General features: G+C 44.5%; 2 protein-coding genes across 3 annotated transcripts in view; both read right to left on the minus strand.

The window, feature by feature from the left end:
* Nucleotides 1–22,300, minus strand: part of LOC311125099 (focal adhesion kinase 1-like) — a gene marked incomplete at its 5' end in the record, with an annotated part of 1,344,976 nt that overhangs the window by 302,092 nt on the left and 1,020,584 nt on the right. The window lies entirely within an intron of this gene.
* LOC311110282 (CUB and sushi domain-containing protein 3-like) overlaps nt 1–22,300 on the minus strand; it is a gene marked incomplete at its 3' end in the record, with an annotated part of 541,145 nt that overhangs the window by 221,467 nt on the left and 297,378 nt on the right. The window contains 7 exon segments of the mRNA XM_084152993.1: nt 690–828; nt 4,617–4,808; nt 5,110–5,312; nt 7,587–7,713; nt 11,994–12,185; nt 18,061–18,217; nt 20,199–20,368. Coding sequence (XP_084009119.1) covers nt 690–828; nt 4,617–4,808; nt 5,110–5,312; nt 7,587–7,713; nt 11,994–12,185; nt 18,061–18,217; nt 20,199–20,368 — 1,180 coding nt within the window.

Here is a 22,300-nt window from a genome sequence, read left to right on the forward strand (position 1 = left end):
TGCTGGTAGTGGAAAGGCAGAGGGAGGAGTAGGAGGAGCTAGCTAGCTGCTGGTAGTGGAAAGGCAGAGGGAGGCCTCATTTCATAGCTTTAAGTTTAACTTAGAGGCCTATACAGTAGCATCAGCGGTAACATCTGTCAGCTATACGCCACACTATGTAGCCTACCAGCAGTCAAACTTAACCCTGTTTTGACCATTGACCTCTGTCTGTGGGGGACAGCCTTTGCGGCCGCCAAAGGTTAAATAAAAAATTGACACAATTAACAAGACTATTTAGGTGTGAAACACAAGTTCTTCCTTTTTTCTTCCATTAAGTGGCCGCATCAGTCAATGCAGGCTGGGACGTCTAGATACAGCATCTTAAAAGCGGGGAGCTGAGGAAGGCCAACTATGGGTTCATTACTGACAAAGTGAGGAAAGAAATCCAGCTGGGGTAGCTAATTACCCGCCTAAGACATGAATCGCCTCTTAATATAACAGTAATAGCAGTCAGCAGTTACCATTGTATAATCACCTCACGCCCCTTGGTCGTGACAAAATGCCCATTAATGTCCACCTTGGTGGCGGTGTAGAGTGTGTGTGTGTGTGTGTGTGTGTGTGTGCATGCAGTGGAATTGATAGGGAGAGTAGGCCTTAATCACTTTGGAGGAAACTAGCACCTATTAGCGCCTAAAAGGCTGACACGTTACCTGATGAATGCCAGTGATAGGACATAGTCCGAGTTGACAGCTATTAGCCAATCACAGTCCTTGCTGTGGGGGTAGGGGTGGGGGAAGTTGGGAGACAGGATGAAGCCGTTGGATCCAGTCAAGTTTCCTCCACAGGGGGCTGAAAGAGAAGAAGAGAAGTGAGAAAATGTAACGTGTACTCATTAACTGTCTCTGTTATGCCACAGGGAAAAACACATGTAGTTCTGTGGAGATAAAATGGTGTTTGGGACTGCAAAATTCCGGTAACGTTCCCAGAATTACCAGGTTTTCAGAAAATCTTGGTTGAAAGATTCCCGGAATCAGAAGGGAATACGCGGGAAATCCGGAATCCTCCTAACAGGATTTCTGGAAAACATGGACATTTTTGGGAAAGTTACCGGAATTTTGCAACCATAACAACAGCTGATGTAGTTAGTTTTGAGAGATCAGACGTTATAAGCCACATTAAAACAAGACTTCCTTGATCAAGAGATGACAAGAATCCTTGAGGTTTCGTCAAGGTACTTGTTATAAGCACACTATCTCTTTGGATCTGCGTCCAATAAATTGAAATTCATTTAATGTCTTGCCTCATTCAAATGGTTGGAGCACGATGACAGTCAGTCATCTCTAGAGCTTAAGTGCTGCTTGGCGCCAGCAAGTTCTGGCAACACTCAGGGATATTAATTCAATATGTTAACTAGCAGGCAAGGAGGCTGGGGCTGGGTAGCATGGTCTGAGTCTCTCTGCAACACCAACGGGCTGCTATATGATACTTGTCCCAAAGCTCTCCCCTTGTTACAGCTTCTATAGATGAATTGGACTCAACAGAACAAACAGAATACTACTGAGAGGAACGTAAGGTTAGAAAGAGGAAAACTCCTGGACCTACCTGTAAGCACTCACCTCAACAGAAGTCTATAATGAGAGCAAATAGTTTTTCCCTGCTCTGCTCACACATAGTGGTCACGGGAAACCAGTGGCTCTATCTGTTAGTACTCACTTTAATACAACCCCCTGGCTCTATCTGTTAGTACTCACATTAATACAACCCCCTGGCTCTATCTGTTAGTACTCACATTAATACAACCCCCTGGCTCTATCTGTTAGTACTCACATTAATACAACCCCCTGGCTCTATCTGTTAGTACTCACTTTAATACAACCCCCTGGCTCTATCTGTTAGTACTCACTTTAATACAACCCCCTGGCTCAGTCTGTTAGTACTCACATTAATACAACCCCCTGGCTCTATCTGTTAGTACTCACATTAATACAACCCCCTGGCTCTATCTGTTAGTACTCACTTTAATACAACCCCCTGGCTCTATCTGTTAGTACTCACATTAATACAACCCCCTGGCTCTATCTGTTAGTACTCACATTAATACAACCCCCTGGCTCTATCTGTTAGTACTCACATTAATACAACCCCCTGGCTCTATCTGTTAGTACTCACTTTAATACAACCCCTGGCTCTATCTGTTAGTACTCACATTAATACAACCCCCTGGCTCTATCTGTTAGTACTCACATTAATACAACCCCTGGCTCTATCTGTTAGTACTCACATTAATACAACCCCCTGGCTCTATCTGATACTCACTTTAATACAACCCCTGGCTCTATCTGTTAGTATTCACATTAATACAACCCCTGGCTCTATCTGTTAGTACTCACTTTAATACAACCCCCTGGCTCTATCTGTTAGTCCTCACATTAATAAAACCCCCTGGCTCTACCTGTTAGTACTCACTTTAATACAACCCCCTGGCTCTATCTGTTAGTACTCACTTTAATACAACCCCCTGGCTCTACCTGTTAGTACTCACTTTAATACAACCCCCTGGCTCTATCTGTTAGTACTCACTTTAATACAACCCCCTGGCTCTACCTGTTAGTACTCACTTTAATACAACCCCCTGGCTCTATCTGTTAGTACTCACTTTAATACAACCCCCTGGCTCTATCTGTTAGTACTCACTTTAATACAACCCCCTGGCTCTATCTGTTAGTACTCACTTTAATACAACCCCCGGGCTCTATCTGTTAGTACTCACTTTAATACAACCCCCTGGCTCTATCTGTTAGTACTAACATTAATACAACCCCCTGGCTCTATCTGTTAGTACTCACATTAATACAACCCCCTGGCTCTATCTGTTAATACTCACATTAATACAACCCCCTGGCTCTACCTGTTAGTGCTCACATTAATACAACCCCCTGGCTCTATCTGTTAGTATTCACATTAATACAACCCCCTGGCTCTATCTGTTAGTACTCACATTAATACAACCCCCTGGCTCTATCTGTTAGTACTCACATTAATACAACCCCCGGGCTCTATCTGTTAGTACTCACATTAATAAAACCCCCTGGCTCTATCTGTTAGTACTCACATTAATACAACCCCCTGGCTCTATCTGTTAGTATTCACATTAATACAACCCCCTGGCTCTACCTTTTAGTACTCACATTAATACAACCCCCTGGCTCTATCTGTTAGTACTCACTTTAATACAACCCCCTGGCTCTATCAGTTAGTACTCACATTAATACAACCCCCTGGCTCTATCTGTTAGTATTCACATTAATACAATCCCCTGGCTCTATCTGTTAGTACTCACATTAATACAACCCCCTGGCTCTATCTGTTAGTATTCACATTAATACAACCCCCTGGCTCTATCTGTTAGTACTCACATTAATACAACCCCCTGGCTCTATCTGTTAGTGTTCACATTAATACAACCCCCTGGCTCTATCTGTTAGTACTCACATTAATACAACCCCTGGCTCTATCTGTTAGTACTCACATTAATACAACCCCCGGGCTCTATCTGTTAGTACTCACATTAATAAAACCCCCTGGCTCTATCTGTTAGTACTCACATTAATACAACCCCCTGGCTCTATCTGTTAGTATTCACATTAATACAACCCCTGGCTCTACCTGTTAGTACTCACATTAATACAACCCCCTGGCTCTATCTGTTAGTACTCACTTTAATACAACCCCCTGGCTCTATCAGTTAGTACTCACATTAATACAACCCCCTGGCTCTATCTGTTAGTACTCACATTAATACAACCCCCTGGCTCTATCTGTTAGTACTCACATTAATACAACCCCCTGGCTCTACCTGTTAGTACTCACATTAATACAACCCCCTGGCTCTATCAGTTAGTACTCACATTAATACAACCCCCTGGCTCTATCTGTTAGTACTCACATTAATACAACCCCCTGGCTCTATCTGTTAGTACTCACATTAATACAACCCCCTGGCTCTACCTGTTAGTACTCACATTAATACAACCCCCTGGCTCTATCTGTTAGTATTCACATTAATACAATCCCCTGGCTCTATCTGTTAGTACTCACATTAATACAACCCCCTGGCTCTATATGTTAGTATTCACATTAATACAACCCCCTGGCTCTATCTGTTAGTACTCACATTAATACAACCCCCTGGCTCTATCTGTTAGTATTCACATTAATACAACCCCCTGGCTCTATCTGTTAGTACTCACATTAATACAACCCCTGGCTCTATCTGTTAGTACTCACATTAATACAACCCCCTGGCTCTATCTGTTAGTCCTCACATTAATACAACCCCCTGGCTCTATCTGTTAGTACTCACATTAATACAACCCCCTAGCTCTATCTGTTAGTACTCACATTAATACAACGCCCTGGCTCTACCTGTTAGTACTCACATTAATACAACCCCCTGGCTCTATCTGTTAGTATTCACATTAATACAACCCCCTGGCTCTATCTGTTAGTATTCACATTAATACAACCCCCTGGCTCTACCTGTTAGTACTCACATTAATACAAAGCTATACCTAGAGCCAAGGGTCCTTTTCTGGTCAGGAAAATCTCCAGGGCCTATCTGTAATTAAAGCACTCACCTATGCAGACAGGAGGGCTGGGTTGCCAGTAGTAACGGTTTTCCACTTGAATACATGTGATCTTCAACTCTCCCTGGAGCTCGTACCCGGGGTCACAGAGAAAGGTGACAGTGTCACCCGGCTCTCGTCCGTCCCCGTTACGACTGCCGTTCATGGGGACCCCCGGGTCTCTGCAGGCGGTGGCCACTGAACCTGGCAGGCACAACACAGGGAGGGAATTAAATCTATGCAGGGGCTTCATGCAATCACTTTGAAGAGTACATGCACAGACATTCATAACACCTTAATGCTGACATGACATTTAATGAGTGTTGCAGTATCCTTCATAGCGACCTTCACAATACATAACCAACAATGTCTCTGAGCCCAATAACATTCCAGAGAATAACCAAAACCTGTACACTCCAGCAGACTGTATGAAAGACACAGAGAGTATCTTTGCTTTTTTAAGATATACATTTCATAGACTTTTCACAAACAGTAAACCACTCACTTGAGAATTGGATGGCGAAGCCGGACTTGCTGATGTAGAAGTCGGTCTCGAACTGGATGGTGACCAGGTTGAGGGTGCTGTGTATCCCCTCGGGGAGCAGGGAGCCAGACACCTCCCTCAGGGCCATCTCATTCTCAGGAGGACCGTCCCACACCTTCAGAATGTCATGGGACGCCTCTGTATCAAAGGCCAGGAACTGCAGACTGGGGTTGGAAGAATTTAGAAAAAGTTGTTGGAATTTTGCAAACCCTAGGCTGCAGTACATTCTCTTGCAATAAATCACAGAATAATAGAGTAATAACAGAGATGGTGGATAATCATGGAAGGAACTTGAGAAATTTTGCTCAAAAACAGAACGCGTAGGAGATCATTTTTTGTGGATGACCTTTGCTCCTCATGGGGTAAAGGAGGTTTAAATCAAGTCAAATCACTGAATGTCTTATATAAACACACACAGTTTGTTCTGCATTGATATTGGTACAGTATGTTCTACATTGATATTGGTACAGTATGTTCTACATTGATATTGGTACAGTATGTTCTGCATTGATATTGGTACAGTATGTTCTACATTGATATTGGTACAGTATGTTATGCATTGATATTGGTACAGTATGTTCTGCATTGATATTGGTACAGTATGTTCTACATTTAAGGCTTTATTTCTTCTAGTTTTTATCATTCTCCTTTTTTTAATGCAACTAGATACAACATAACATAACGTCCTGCTGTGATGCAAGACCAAGGTACCTGGCTAGGTATAGTGATGCCGTAGAGAAACAATAAGCTATAAGTCAGAAAACTAGGCAGGTAATTGATGCTCGTGGTCATAACACTCCTTCCATTCAGCAGACAGTGCTGATCATCAGTGGAAGAAAATAAAGAAAGTCATGAATAAAAATATGATTTCAAACGAGGTGCCCAACTGGGAGTTGGAACAGGACAAATTGTTCGCCTCCAAGGTGACAATGTTCCGGCTCTACACAAGACTAATAATTTAATATATGATTGAGCATTTGAGTCTCATTAGACTGCCTAGCCCAGGGCTCTCAGACTGAAAACAAAGAGGCATCTGGCATCTATAGACTATACTGGAGAGAGCACAGAGGGACACAGAGCGCCTCTCCTGTACCACTGTCACACCACTGAGCTGAGCCCAACAGAGCCAAGCTGATCTGTACCGCATTGGCCTGGTTACCAATCTATCGTAGTTGCGGAAAATGGACGGTTCAGGTCGGCACGATAATGTGAGCAGACATTCACATCGACGGGGCTGTAGTGGAGAAGGTCGAGAGCTTCAAGTTTATTGGTGTGAACAACACTAAGGACCTATCATGGTCCAAACACACCAACACAGTCGTGAAAAGGGCACTACAACACCTCTTTCCCCCCCAGGAGGTTGAAAAGATTTGGCATGGGACCCCAGATCTTCAAAAAGTTCTACAGCTGCACCATCGAGAGCATCCTGACTGGTTGCATCACCGCTTGGTATGGCAACTGCAAAGTGCTACAGAAGATAGTGCGTACGGCCCAGTACATCACTGGGGCCAAGCTTCCTGCCATCCAGGACCTCTATACTAGACGGAGTCAGAGGAAGGCCCTAAAAATTGTCAAAGATTCCAGCCACCCAAGTCATTGACTGTTCTCTCTGCTACCGCACGGCCAATGGTACCGGAACGCCAAGTCTGGGATCAAAAGGCTCTTTAACAGCTTCTACCCCCAAGCCATAAGACTGCTGAACAGTTAATCAAATGGCTACCAGGACTATTTGCATTGACCGCCTTATTTTATTATCACTGACTCTCTTGCAAGGGCTCAAAGTACACTCACTGGATTCTAACTACACACTCACACATACTACACTGACACCCCAACACACACACACACACACACACACACACACACGGACACACACACAAAACACACACACACACGGACACATGGACACACACACAAAACACACACACACGCATATTGACGCCACACACACACACACACACACATTCACTTTCCTTCACACTCTTCACATACGCTGCTGCTACTCTGTTATTTTTATTGTGTTACAAATGTTCCTTTAGTTTATTTAGTACATTATTCTTACTTACTTTTAAAAAACTGTGTATTGTTGGTTAAGGGCTCGTAAGTCAGCATGTTGTATTTGGCGCATGTGACAAACAACCTTTGATTTGATTTACTGAAGCACTGGACAATGTCTGCTTTCTGGACTAGATGCTCGCTCTTTCAAAGCCATGAAAGTGTATTCACTTTTCTATCAAAGTAATTTAGCAGACACTCTTATCCAGAGTGACTGTCAGTGTATGTGTGTGAGTGTGAGAGAGAGCTGTAACCTTGTACTTTTTTTGCTAGACAGATATAACAAGATAACCTTTGCAGGGCCTTTGCTTGGCTGTTGAAATGAGAGGACAATACACGAAAAGGAGGATACTTGATTAATACTAATTCATTATCAGTAGTACCTAACGATGTTGCCAGAGTCCACCTCAATGATCCAGGTGCAACGGAGGTTGTTGTCGTAAGGGAACGGGTATCCAGGGGACAGGATACGTCCTGAAGACTCGCCTGTGAACTTTCCTCCACATTCAGCTATAAGGAGAAACCATAGAAATAGAATCAGAACATGATAGATATCTAGCTATGGAGAGACCATAGAAATAGAATCAGAACATGATAGATATTTAGCTATGGAGAGACCATAGAAATAGAATCAGAACATGATAGATATTTAGCTATGGAGACACCATAGAAATAGAATCAGAACATGATAGATATTTAGCTATGGAGAGACCATAGAAATAGAATCAGAACATGATAGATATTTAGCTATGGAAAGACCATATAAATAGAATCAGAACATGATAGATATCTAGCTATGGAGAGACCATAGAAATAGAATCAGATCATGATAGATATCTAACTACGGAGAGAAATAAAATAAGATACTGTAGCAGTTTTGCAGTGACGTACATTCAAAAACCTAAATATATGCATATACATGGATGCTGTATTCGCATAGAGGCCTCCATGGACAGGAACACAGTCACATGCACGCACCCACGCACACACACACACATGTACTCACACTGTCTCTCTCACACACTCACACAGCTGAGGGAAAATAATTAGTGGCTGGCTGGCAAACAAATGTAACACGTCTACCACTCCTCATGCGAATGTGAAGCCTTGCCGTGTGAATCATCTCAGTAAATCAATAACGCCCCACGAGAGTGTTTGCAGACTGCTGGTGTGCGTCCCAAATGGCACCCTATTCCCTATGTGGTGCACTACTTTTGACCAGGACCCATAAGGCTGTCAGTAAAATAAGCAGCCAGCCCAAAACCATCTCTTACAGTGTGGCGGTGCTGTGGGGGCAGTGTGGCGGTGCAGTGTGACGGTGCTGTGGGGGCAGTGTGGCGGTGCTGTGGGGGCAGTGTGGCGGTGCTGTGGGGGCAGTGTGGCGGTGCTGTGGGGGCAGTGTGGCGGTGCAGTGTGACGGTGCTATGGTGGCAGTGTGGCGGTGCTGTGGGGGCAGTGTGGCGGTGCTATGGGGGCAGTGTGGCGGTGCTGTGGGGGCAGTGTGGCGGTGCTGTGGGGGCAGTGTGGCAGTGTCAGCCTCGGACCCCCCCAAACCCAGAGTGATGCAGTGGCCCGCCACCTGGAACGAACCCAGCGCTGATCATGAGGCCTGCTGACTGCTTCTCTGGCTGACTGCTACTCTAGCTGACTGCTACTCTTGCTGACTGCTACTCTAGCTGACTGCTTCTTTAACTGACTGCTACTCTTGCTGACTGCTACTCTTGCTGACTGCTACTCTTGCTGACTGCTTCCAGGGCTACTGAGGCTTACACAACCTGCTCGTTGTCAGTCTGCCCCCGCTATCACTTTAATAACCAACTTTAAATGGCCATCTCTCTGTCTCTCTTTCTCTCCCAATCGCTCTGCCTCTCTCTCACTCTCTGTACTCCCACCATCTCTCTCTCTCTTACTCATTTATTATCTCTTTCTCTATCACTCTGTCCTCCCACCATCTCTTTCGCTCTCTCTAACTCACTTATTATCTCTTTCTCTCTGACTCGCTGTCCTCCCACCATCTCCTTCTCTCTCTGTCCACCCACCAACTCCCTCTCTCTCACTCTCTGTCCTCCCACCATCTCCTTCTCTCTCAATCTCTGTCCTCCCACCATCTCCTTCTCTCTCACTCTCTGTCCTCCCACCATATCCTTCTCTCTCACTCTCTGTCCTCCCACCATCTCCTTCTCTCTCACTCTCTGTCCTCCCACCATCTCCTTCTCTCTCACTCTCTGTCCTCCCACCATCTCCCTCTCTCTCACTCTCTGTCCTCCCACCATCTCCCTCTCTTTCACTCTGTGTCCTCCCACAATCTCCTTCTCTCTCACTCTCTGTCCTCCCACCATCTCCTTCTCTCTCTCACTCTCTGTCCTCCCACCAACTCCCTCTCTGTCCTCCCACCATCTCCCTCTCTCACTCTCTGTCCTTCCACCATCATCTCCTCTCTCACTCTCTGTCCTCCACCATCTCCTTCTCTCTCACTCTCTGTCCTCCCACCATATCCTTCTCTCTCACTCTCTGTCCTCCCACCATCTCCTTCTCTCTCACTCTCTGTCCTCCCACCATCTCCTTCTCTCTCACTCTCTGTCCTCCCACCATCTCCCTCTTTCTCACTCTCTGTCCTCCCACCATCTCCCTCTCTTTCACTCTGTGTCCTCCCACAATCTCCTTCTCTCTCACTCTCTGTCCTCCCACCATCTCCTTCTCTCTCTCACTCTCTGTCCTCCCACCAACTCCCTCTCTGTCCTCCCACCATCTCCCTCTCTCACTCTCTGTCCTTCCACCATCATCTCCTCTCTCACTCTCTGTCCTCCACCATCTCCTTCTCTCTCACTCTCTGTCCTCCCACCATATCCCTCTCTCTCACTCTGTCATCCCACAATCTCCCTCTCTCTCACTTTCTGTCCTCCCACATCTCCCTCTCTGTCCTCCCACCATCTCCCTCTCTCTCACTCTCTGTCCTCCCACCATCTCCCTCTCTCTCTCACTCTCTGTCCTCCCACCATCTCCCTCTCTCTCACTCTCTGTCCTCCCACCATCTCCCTCTCACTTTCTGTCCTCCTACCATCTCCCTCTCTCTCAGTCCTCCCTCAGTCCTGGTGGACTTCAGGACGTTTGGGCTTTATTATTAATGGAGCCCACATCTGCATTTCCTTTCAGCGGCTTCATTTGCATAATCCGTCTACATGACAAACAATGGATGCACAGTTCAATGAAGATTGAATAACAAGGTTCAGATCGCTAGTTGATTTATACTCAACATTAGAGATGTTTTTAGATACCGGAGCGAGAGAGAGAGAGAGAAGCCCCCATCCCGCTTACTCCCCCTAGTCTTAACCAACATCCTATGGAGCTCATTCCTCAAAAGGCAAACGTTCAATCACACATCATTGGCTGCTCAAGGGTGCTCAATCACATCTGATTGGCCACTTACACATCTAAAATCAACAGAAAAGAGAGATAGCAGACGGTAACTTGCTGCTGCCCACTTAATCATCCTATCAATTTGACGAACACTGACATGATGCTAAATGTGTCCTGCTTGGAGTACTGTACTGATATTCGGTTGATACAGCATGTTTTCTCTAGCCTGCAAAAACAACCCTGGGACAGGTTTTTATCTACGGGTTCGGTATCCTGAATATTATTAGTGAAATAGCGTGCTGTACGCACTATAAGTAATCTACTAACTTAAAACCAGGGGAAGCAATACTTTTTATATAATAGATCTCTTGCCTGTGAGAGTGGTCCTCTGTAGCTCAGCTGGTAGAGCACGGCGCTTGTAACGCCAAGGTAGTGGGTTTGATCCCCGGGACCACCCATACACAAAAAGAATTATGCACGCATGACTGTAAGTCGCTTTGGATAAAAGCGTCTGCTAAATGGCTTATTATTATTATATTATTGCCTCTTGTTTGCTTTTACACTACATGACCAAAAGTATGTGGAAACCTGGTCGTCGAACATCTCATTCCATAATCATGGGCATTAATATGGAGTTGGTCCCCCCTTTGCTGGTATAACAGCCTCCACTCTTCTGGGAAGGCTTTCCACTAGATGTTGGAACATTGCTGCAGGGACTTGCTTCCATTCAGCCACAAGAGCATTAGTGAGGGCAGGCACTGATGTTGGGCGATTAGGCCTGGCTCGCAGTAGGCGTTCCAATTCATCACAAAGGTGTTCAATGGGGTTGAGGTCAGGGCTCTGTATAGGCCAGTAAAGTTCTTCCAGTCAAGTTATTTTGGTCTGGTCTGCACTCCCCTAGCCTGGTTAATACAGTATGCAGAGTAGGAGGTGCATGGGTTACCTGGTCTGGTCTGCACTCCCCTAGCCTGGTTAATACAGTATGCAGAGTAGGAGGTGCATGGGTTACCTGGTCTGGTCTGCACTCCCCTAGCCTGGTTAATACAGTATGCAGAGTAGGAGGTGCATTGGTTACCTGGTCTGGTCTGCACTCCCCTAGCCTGGTTAATACAGTATGCAGAGTAGGAGGTGCATGGGTTACCTGGTCTGGTCTGCACTCCCCTAGCCTGGTTAATACAGTATGCAGAGTAGGAGGTGCATGGGCTGCAGCTTAGATCATTATGACAAATGGGAGCTCTTTCCTTCTGTGGTTAACTTGACATGAAGAGAGAAGAGGAGGGGGGTTGTGCTGCAGTCCTGTACTGCTAGGTTAACTGGGAAAGGGACTGTGTCCTTACAGTAGTTGAAAATAGATGGGAGAGCCGTCTACCAATCCTCTATGCTTAGAGTCAACAGTTGGTCCTGATCAGTCACATTTTCCTTCGTTCCCTTACCAATGCAAGAGGGCAGGGCGTTGTCCCAGGCGCGTCTCTCTCCGGTCATACACTTGAGCACTCCGCTGCCGTGCAGGGTGTAGCCGGGGTTGCACCTGTAGGTGATGGTGCTGCCAGAGAAATGTCCCTGGTCGTTGACCTTGAAGCCAAACTGGGGCACCCCAGGGTCTTCGCAGTGGGACAGCTCAAAGCCTGGAGGAGGGAGGGGGGGGAGGGAGGGAGAGAGAGAGAGAAAGAAAACAAAATCAATCAAGTGTATTTATAAAGCCCAGTTGTCACAAAGGGCTCTACTACAGTAACCCGACCCCAAAGAACAAGCGGAACCACAGTGGCTCTGGAAAACTGCCTAGAAAGAAGGCTCCTCCTCCTTCTGACAGTATAGGACAAGGTCACAATGTCACACATTTGGGTTCCAATCTGTCATTTTTAGTTATTTCCGTGCTGCTTGCATTGCATGTACATGTATGTCGTCAGGGGCTCGGAACAGAGAGAATGTAAGTTAGGGTGGTCATTAGGGTTAGTCATTCCGGCGTGAGGATCCGACTGGGCCCACGGGCAGGGATGGGGGCCTGTACTAAGCAGACAGAACAATTAGGATGAATCACTTGGTTAATTTGTCTAGAACTCTCGGTCGGTACAGGAGTAGTGTGGGCCGGCTTTCTGTCAGAGACACTTCCTGTTATTATCGTCTCCTAATCGTTTTCGTTTGGCCCTCATCATCACACGCCATCATAATTACACTGAGAGAAACAGGACAGAAATAATTACGCTGTTCTTTTTCCTTGTCTTTCAACGCGCCACCCCACATCTTAACAGCTGACAATTTCCTATTTGCTGGTTTGAACTCTGCCCTGTGATATGAAGAAGGACGCAGCCAAGCTAAAATGAGACGCATCCCTCTGCCCTCTCATCACAATGACAGGTACCTTTCAAAAAACAAAACCCTCATAAATGCATAGCACCCAGTTCCATTTGCCTCAAATTATGTTGAACATAATGTTTGACACAGCACTCAGACTACTAAGCAGTCACCATGACGGCAATGCTCTATACCCTGACAAAAAAACAGTAGCCATGACGGCAATGCTCTATACCCTGAGATAAAAACTGTTGCCATGACGGCAATGCTCTATACCCTGAGATAAAAACAGTAGCCATGACGGCAATGCTCTATACCCTGAGAAAAAAACAGTTGCCATGACGGCAATGCTCTATACCCTGAGATAAAAACAGTTGCCATGACGGCAATGCTCTATACCCTGAGATAAAAACAGTTGCCATGACGGCAATGCTCTATACCCTGAGAAAAAAACAGTAGCCATGACGGCAATGCTCTATACCCTGAGATAAAAACAGTTGCCATGACGGCAATGCTCTATACCCTGACAAAAAAACTGTTGCCATGACGGCAATGCTCTATACCCTGAGATAAAAACAGTAGCCATGACGGCAATGCTCTATACCCTGAGAAAAAAACAGTTGCCATGACGGCAATGCTCTATACCCTGAGATAAAAACAGTAGCCATGACGGCAATGCTCTATACCCTGAGATAAAAACAGTTGCCATGACGGCAATGCTCTATACCCTGAGAAAAAAACAGTAGCCATGACGGCAATGCTCTATACCCTGAGATAAAAACAGTTGCCATGACGGCAATGCTCTATACCCTGACAAAAAAACAGTAGCCATGACGGCAATGCTCTATACCCTGAGATAAAAACAGTTGCCATGACGGCAATGCTCTATACCCTGACAAGAAAACAGTTGCCATGACGGCAATGCTCTATACCCTGAGAAAAAAACAGTTGCCATGACTGCACTTAACATAGTGTGTGGCGGAGGCAGGAGGGCACTGGGACTGACTAACGGTGGCATTTTACACCTAGCACAGTTATTACACGTTCAAATCAAAGTTTATTGGTCTCGTGCACAGATTTGCAGATGTTATTGCTGGTGCAGCGAAATGCTTATGTTTCTAGCGCCAACAGAGCAGTAATATCTAGTAATACAATAACAAGACACATGGAATCCAAAAGTTAGAGAAGAACAAGAAATGAAGACATAGCAGAACGAGCAATGTCAGAGACCAGAATATAAACATATATGTGCTGTATAACATTTTTGATTTATGTATATACACATGTTGATTATGTTGATTACAGGTCATTGTCTGTGTAGATTCACGCGCAGAGCGTGGCAGGTGTTTATTACGCCTTCACAGAAGGCAGGAATCATGGTCACAGGCAGGCAATGGTCATACACAGGTAGGCAAACAGGCAGGAGAATCAAAAACTAGGACTGAAGACTATAACTGGTTCTCACAAACGAGCTAGGAAAAGGCTTAGTAGAGTCAAAACGATCAATACCTCACAAGGCACAAACAGAATGACCTGAACTAAATAAGGAGCTGATGAGACCAGGTGAGAAACTAACACAGGTGAAATCAATGAACAAAAATGAAAGACAGGGCTACGTTCAAGAACACAAAGAAACAGGGCTATGTTCAAGAACACAAAGAAACAGGGCTACTTTCAAGAACACAAGGTGAACTAAGAAAACAAATACAGAACCTTACAAGTCCTTTTTCTTTTTCTTTCATTTCCCCATTTCTGTGCTTTACATGGCATTCTGGTGGCTGAACTGTGTTGGCCTCGCCGCCTACGCCTATTCCCTATATAGGGCACTACTTTTAACCAGGGCCCATAGAGTAACCCATAGGGCTCTGGTCAAAAGTAGTGCACTATGTAGGAAATAGGGTGCCATTTGGGACTCAGCCCCTGGGCTTTCACTGACCTTTATGATGCAATCAAACAGCTAATCCTGCAAGTGGAATGAAATCTCCCACCAGACACAGATTTTGTAGATTTCAAATGAGATAGCCCACCAGCAGGTTAATCTTTCTTTTCTCTCTCTCAGAACTAACACACTAACACAGGCTAGCTGTGTTTTTATGTGTCTGTGCTAATACAAAGTCTGATTTTCTGTGGGGGGCTAGGACGAGGTCAACAAAGACCAGCGTAGCGGCTCTATTTCAGGTAATTGATACTACCTTGGACCAAGCTGTGGTTTAATCCCTTAAATCCACTCCAGGCTGTCAACAGATTTCTTTAAATCCTAACTCAGATGGAGAGGCTGATACGAGTGGGAAAATAAGTGATGATATGATTATACACTGAGTATACCAAACATTAGGAACACCTTCCTAATTATGAGTTGAGCCTTTTATTAGGGTCTTATCTAAATCTAGTGTGTCTGGGCAATCAATCATAGGATAACCCACATCCCTCTCTGGATCATTAAGAACCAAGGTAACATTTTATAAAAACGTTAAATAATAAGCCATTAGTAGATCATTTATAACTCATATGTTACAATTTGTAAACAATTTACAAATGTTCAGCAAATCATTAACACGCCTTATAATTGCTTGATAATTAAAGTTATTATAATTACTATTAATATTCATTCGTCTTTGTGTTTATTTTTTACTCTTGTGCAGTAATTATTAGTCAATGTCATGTCTATTTTTGTGGAACTCTCTGTGGAAATGTTAAGTTGGTGTTTATTGTTTAATTAAATCTGTAAAAACGAAATACAATCTTACAAAAAAAAGAAAGTTATTATAATAAGAGTTACCAGAACCACTGCTCTCCGACTAGTTGGTAACTTACTAGAGTACGACCAGCATGAAGACTGGTTGGTAATTTACTAGAGTATGACCAGCTTGAAGACTGGTTGGTAACTTACTAGAGTACGACCAGCTTGAAGACTGGTTGGTAACTTACTAGAGTACGACCAGCTTGAAGACTGGTTGGTAACTTACTAGAGTACGACCAGCATGAAGACTGGTTGGTAATTTACTAGAGTATGACCAGCTTGAAGACTGGTTGGTAACTTACTAGAGTACGACCAGCTTGAAGACAGGTTGGTAACTTACTAGAGTACGACCAGCATGAAGACTGGTTGGTAACTTACTAGACTACGACCAGCATGAAGACTGGTTGGTAACTTATTAGAGTACAACCGGCTTGAAGACTGGTTGGTAACTTACTAGAGTACGACCAGCTTGAAGACTGGTTGGTAACTTACTAGAGTACGACCAGCTTGAAGACTGGTTGGTAACTTACTAGAGCACGACCAGCTTGAAGACTGGTTGGTAACTTACTAGAGTACAACCGGCTTGAAGACTGGTTGGTAACTTACTAGAATACGACAAGCTTGAAGACTGGTTGGTAACTTACTAGAGCACGACCAGCTTGAAGACTGGTTGGTAACTTACTAGAGTACAACCGGCTTGAAGACTGGTTGGTAACTTACTAGAATACGACCAGCTTGAAGACTGGTTGGTAACTTACTAGAGTACAACCAGCATGAAGACTGGTTGGTAACTTACTAGAGTATGACCAGCTTGAAGACAGGTTGGTAACTTACTAGAGTACGACCAGCTTGAAGACTGGTTGGTAACTTACTAGAGTACGACCAGCTTGAAGACTGGTTGGTAACTTACTAGAGTACGACCAGCTTGAAGACTGGTTGGTAACTTATTAGAGTACGACCAGCATGAAGACTGGTTGGTAACTTCCTAGAGTATTATCAGCTTGAAGACTGGTTGGTAACTTACTAGAGTACGACCAGCTTGAAGACTGGATGGTAACTTACCAGACTACAACTAGCTTGAAGACTGGTTGGTAACGTACTAGAGTACGACCAGCTTGAAAACTGGTTGGTAACTTACTAGAGTATGACCAGCTTGAACACTGGTTGGTAACTTACTAGACTACGACCAACTTGAAGACTGGTTGGTAACTTACTAGACTACGACCAGCTTGATGACTGGTTGGTAATTTACTAGAGTATGACCAGCTTGAAGACTGGTTGGTAACTTACTAGAGTATGACCAGCATGAAGACTGGCTGGTAACTTACTAGAGTACGACCAGCTTGAAGACTGGTTGGTAACTTACTAGACTACGACCAGCATGAAGACTGGTTGGTAATTTACTAGAGTATGACCAGCTTGAAGACTGGTTGGTAAATTACTAGAGTACGACCAGCATTTAGACTGGTTGGTAACTTACTAGAGTATGACCAGCTTGAAGACTGATTGGTAACTTACTAGACTACGACCAGCTTGAAGACTGGTTGGTAACTTACTAGACTACGACCAGCTTGAAGACTGGTTGGTAACTTACTAGAGTACGACCAGCTTGAAGACTGGTTGGTAACTTACTAGAGTACAACCGGCTTGAAGACTGGTTGGTAACTTACTAGAGTACGACCAGCTTGAAGACTGGTTGGTAACTTACTAGAGTATGACCAGCTTGAAGACTGATTGGTAACTTACTAGACTACGACCAGCTTGAAGACTGGTTGGTAACTTACTAGAGTACAACCGGCTTGAAGACTGGTTGGTAACTTACTAGACTACGACCAGCTTGAAGACTGGTTGGTAACTTACTAGAGTACAACCGGCTTGAAGACTGGTTGGTAACTTACTAGAGTACGACCAGCTTGAAGACTGGTTGGTAACTTACTAGAGTACGACCAGCATGAAGACTGGTTGGTAACTTACTAGACTACGACCAGCTTGAAGACTGGCTGGTAACTTACTAGACTACGACCAGCTTGAAGACTGGTTGGTAACTTACTAGAGTACGACCAGCATGAAGACTGGTTGGTAACTTACTAGACTACGACCAGCTTGAAGACTGGCTGGTAACTTACTAGACTACGACCAGCTTGAAGACTGGCTGGTAACTTACTAGACTACGACCAGCTTGAAGACTGGTTGGTAACTTACTAGAGTACGACCAGCATGAAGACTGGTTGGTAACTTACTAGACTACGACCAGCTTGAAGACTGGCTGGTAACTTACTAGACTACGACCAGCTTGAAGACTGGTTGGTAACTTACTAGAGTACGACCAGCTTGAAGACTGGTTGGTAACTTACTAGACTATGACCAGCTTGAAGACTGGTTGGTAACTTACTAGACTATGACCAGCTTGAAGACTGGTTGGTAACTTACTAGAGTACGACCAGCTTGAAGACTGGTTGGTAACTTACTAGAGTAGACCAGCTTGAAGCCCTCTCCCGTGGACTCCGGGTCAGAGTAGAACTCCAGCCACAGATGGTTTGAGGTACTGATGAGGGTGAGACCCAGCATGGCTGAGCCTGTAAACGCCCCCAGGACATGAGCAGCGCTGTCTTTACCATCATAGATCTGCAGAGAGAAGAGTTAACTTTAGTTCATTTATTGGGAAATGTGTCTAGCATTCAAGATCACTGAGTTAAAGACACCATTAAACCATCAACATTTACAGACAACATAACATAGATGACAACAACCAAATTAAACAGATAGAGCTACATAGACACTACATAAACAGATAGAGCTACATAGACACTACATAAGCTGATAAAACTACATAAACACTACATAAACTGATGGCGCTACATAGACACTACATAAACTGATAGAGCTACATAGACACTACATAAACTGATAGAGCTACATAGACACTACATAAACTGATAGAGCTACATAGACACTACATAAACTGATAGAGCTACATAGACACTACATAAACTGATAGAGCTACATAGACACTACATAAACTGATAGAGCTACTGTACATAGACACTATGGGCTTTCAATAAAATAACTGCCAATATATGTTAAATACAGTACAAACACCAAGGGTAGCTCAAAAATCCACAGGACCTCTCTTTAATAGGTTTTTCCCGTTTCAGGGATATTTTAAAATGTTATCTTTAAGCAAAGTATGTCTTTGTTTTTGTTAAGTATAATAGCCTAGTATTGCCTTTTTAGTCTGATTATCATCCCTAGCTAATGAGAATGTAGGCTACCTGTTAAGAGGTGCTAATGATTTATGACAGGTGAGAGTAGGTCCTTGTTAATGATGCCCATTCTTCATTCAAGGAGAGCTGCTCTTCAGGTAATTATATTGTTACAGAGCTCTGCCAGCTAATACTGAGCTCAGCTGTGTGGCTTGTTCCATTGACACTCTGTCAATTTATAGGCTTTTTGACCTTTTATGCTTGAGTCAAGTTATTGCTATTGCTATAGAGATCAAGTAAGTTTGCTTTTGCAACATAGCTGTATTTTTGTCAACTACTTTTCCATCATGTTTTAGCATTTGTATATTTTGTAATTATAAACTGGGTGGTTCAAGTCCTGAATGCTGATTGGCTGACAAAACATTTATTTTTACTGTTCTAATTACCTTGGTAACCAGTTTATAATAGCAATAAGGCACCTCTGGGGTTTTGTGGTATATGGCCAATATACCACGGCTAAGGGCTGTGTCCAGGCTCCGCGTTGCGTCGTGAATAGCCCTTAGCCGTAGTATATTGGCCATATACCACACCTCATTGGGCGTTATTGCTTAAATAACCCCTGGATCCAGTCATCACTGTAAAATAAATATCACCTATTTTTGCACCTGAACCTCTGACTCCATTGCCGCTCTATCAGTTTATGTAGTGTCAATAGGCTGACAGGTCTTCTATCTTAACAAGAGGCTTAGTCAAAATAAATCAACACATGGATCAACAATTCTGTTGTTTCATATTGGGCAGTAGCTATAGCCTGGAATACAAATGGAATATCTGAGTTTTACAATTGTTTCACTTCAATTGTGAAATGGAGTGATATTCAGTTCAGATTCCAGGCTGCTGTAGCCTGCATAAGGCCATTTATGAGATTAAAGAATCCATGGCACTGGTTACTGACTAAATATTCAAAGGAGGACTATTTTTTTTGGCAGAATTGTCTCTCAAGTACCATGGTCAGAATCCACATTAGCGTCCTGTCCAGGGGGTGTACTGTTACTTATACATCAAGCTGCCTCACGCTCCTGCCCTAAGGGCCATTCTGTCTCGGACAAGGATTACTACCATGGACAGAATCCACATGCTTGAGTGTCATTGACCATCACTGGCGTGCCATACACATACACTCCAGCAGAAAGGGAGACCGAGAGAGAGAGAGAGAGAGAGAGAGAGAGAGAGAGAGAGAGAGAGAGAGAGAGAGAGAGAGAGAGAGAGAGAGAGAGAGAGAGAGAGAGAGAGAGAGAGAGAGAGAGAGAGAGGGAGGGAGAGAGAGAGAGAGAGAGAGAGAGAGAGAGAGAGAGAGAGAGAGAGAGAGAGAGAGAGAGAGAGAGAGAGAGAGAGAGCAGTACCTTGAGAATGTCCCCCTGGGCCAGATGGAAGGTCCTGGCAGAGATGTTGATTCCCTTCCCAGCCTGCACCTGGATGCTGTAGATGCACTCATGGTTGTTCTCGTAGTTCATCGGGTAGTTTGGCGACAACATGATCCCCTCATTGTTTATGACCGACGAACCACACTCGGCTACAGGATGGAGAGAGTGAAGAAACGGAGGAGAGAACAAAACACCATTGGAAAGTGCTTGTGACAATGACAGTCTACGACCGGGGTAATAAAAATGTCACAATGTCGATATTATTCCATCATCTATATGGCATTTTACATACGCGTCGTTTCCAGTTCATATATAACGTCACATTCGATCATATGAATTTACATACTAGTTCACCACCATGGACATTTCCTGCCTGTAAATCTCATGAAACGCCGCTATCGCTGTTCTGCTTCTTGCCTTGCATTTTGTGCCTGATTACCATAGATGTAAAAAATCTAGAGGGCTCGGAGGGAAATCTGGGATTGGGACTAACTGAAATACACCTCTTGAGTTGTATTATTCACACCGCTGCTCAGAGCTCAGCTACACTGGCCTGGGATCGGGGGTTCTGGGCTCTGACACTGAACAATAACCATCAAATGCAGAGTTAATGGAACAGACAGTAAAAACAGATGTATTAGTACCCATCATGCATTTTGCAGAGGGTGGTGTATAAAGCAGACGAAACAGTCTGATTTATTTAATGCCCCACTGCTACTAGATGTTATGACGATATTACCAGTGTCATATTTTGAATAAATCACAACAGTTGCTTCCTCCATTAAAAAAATTACCTTTACACGCTCTCGCTCCCACGACAGGAAGAGAACTCCCTCCCCTCAAAGTGCCCTTCCTCATAACTCTCTCTCACTGTGTGAGTGTGTGTGTGTGAGTGTGTGTCTGTCTGTCTGTCTGTCTGTCTGTCTGTCTGTCTGTCTGTCTGTCTGTCTGTCTGTCTGTCTGTCTGTCTGTGTGTGTGTGTGTGTGTGTGTGAGTGAGAGAGAGAGAGAGAGAGAGGAGAGAGAGAGAGAGAGAGAGAGAGAGAGAGAGAGAGAGAGAGAGAGAGAGAGAGAGAGAGAGAGAGAGAGAGAGAGAGAGAGAGAGAGAGAGAGAGAGAGAGAGAGAGAGAGAGAGAGAGAGTGTGTGTGTGGGCACATCAGGGGAGAGAAAAACAACTTATTTGAGTAAGGAGCTTTTGACCCTGCTCAACTTCAGTCCAAATCTCTCAGAGCAAATTAAATACTTCACATTATACTGACTGACTACTCTTAAGAGTAGGTGCATGGTATGACTTTAAGAGATGTGTGTGTGTGTGTGTGGTTGTGTGCATGTGTGTGTGTGTGTGTCTTAGAATAACACACATTGTTGGCAGTGAATAACAGTCACTCAGGACCCAGGAAGTGCCTGTTAATAGTGAGACAGATCTCCAGCTACAGTAGCCTAACAGGAGATGAATGCTGCTGAGATGGTATGGAGCAGGGAGCAGCATCTTGGATGTGACTCTTACTCTCCCTGCACTTGGTGTCTGAAGTAATTTACGTCTGCTGCCGACGGTCTTCTCTCCCCTGAGCCAGGTCCCTGGTCAGGTCTGATCGGCGCGGCGTGATATGGTGTGACAGGCAGTTTAATTAAAACCAGCCCTGTGCCGTGAGCCTGAGGACCCCAAGACAACACGGCTGAGGACCCCGAGACAGGGGAGGCAGGAGGAAGAGATGGGTAAGAGGGAGAGAACCAGGGGTGTGTTAGATTTTTTTAAAATCCCCTCCTTGCATTACTGCTCAGACAACAGAGGGGTCAGGGACAAGGTGGCTCCAAGAAGCATGGGATCCAAGATGGCATAGCAGTGCGGTCGTGTATTATGTTGTGTCCTCGTGTAAATAGCCTGTTCTTTTGTTTTTTCGTATACATTTCTCTATCTCACTTTCCATCCTTAACTAAATATACTTTCCTGCAACCCGCCTCACCCAATGTGGAACGGATTCTATTATTTCCTTTTATCAAGAACCCACGGCTGAAACTAGCCAGCTAGCCAGCTAACTAGCTACTTGCTATTAGCTATTGCTATTAGCCACCGTTAGCGG

The sequence above is a fragment of the Coregonus lavaretus genome (genome assembly GCF_964263955.1).
Source record: "Coregonus lavaretus genome assembly, chromosome: 3".
NCBI lineage: Eukaryota > Metazoa > Chordata > Actinopteri > Salmoniformes > Salmonidae > Coregonus > Coregonus lavaretus.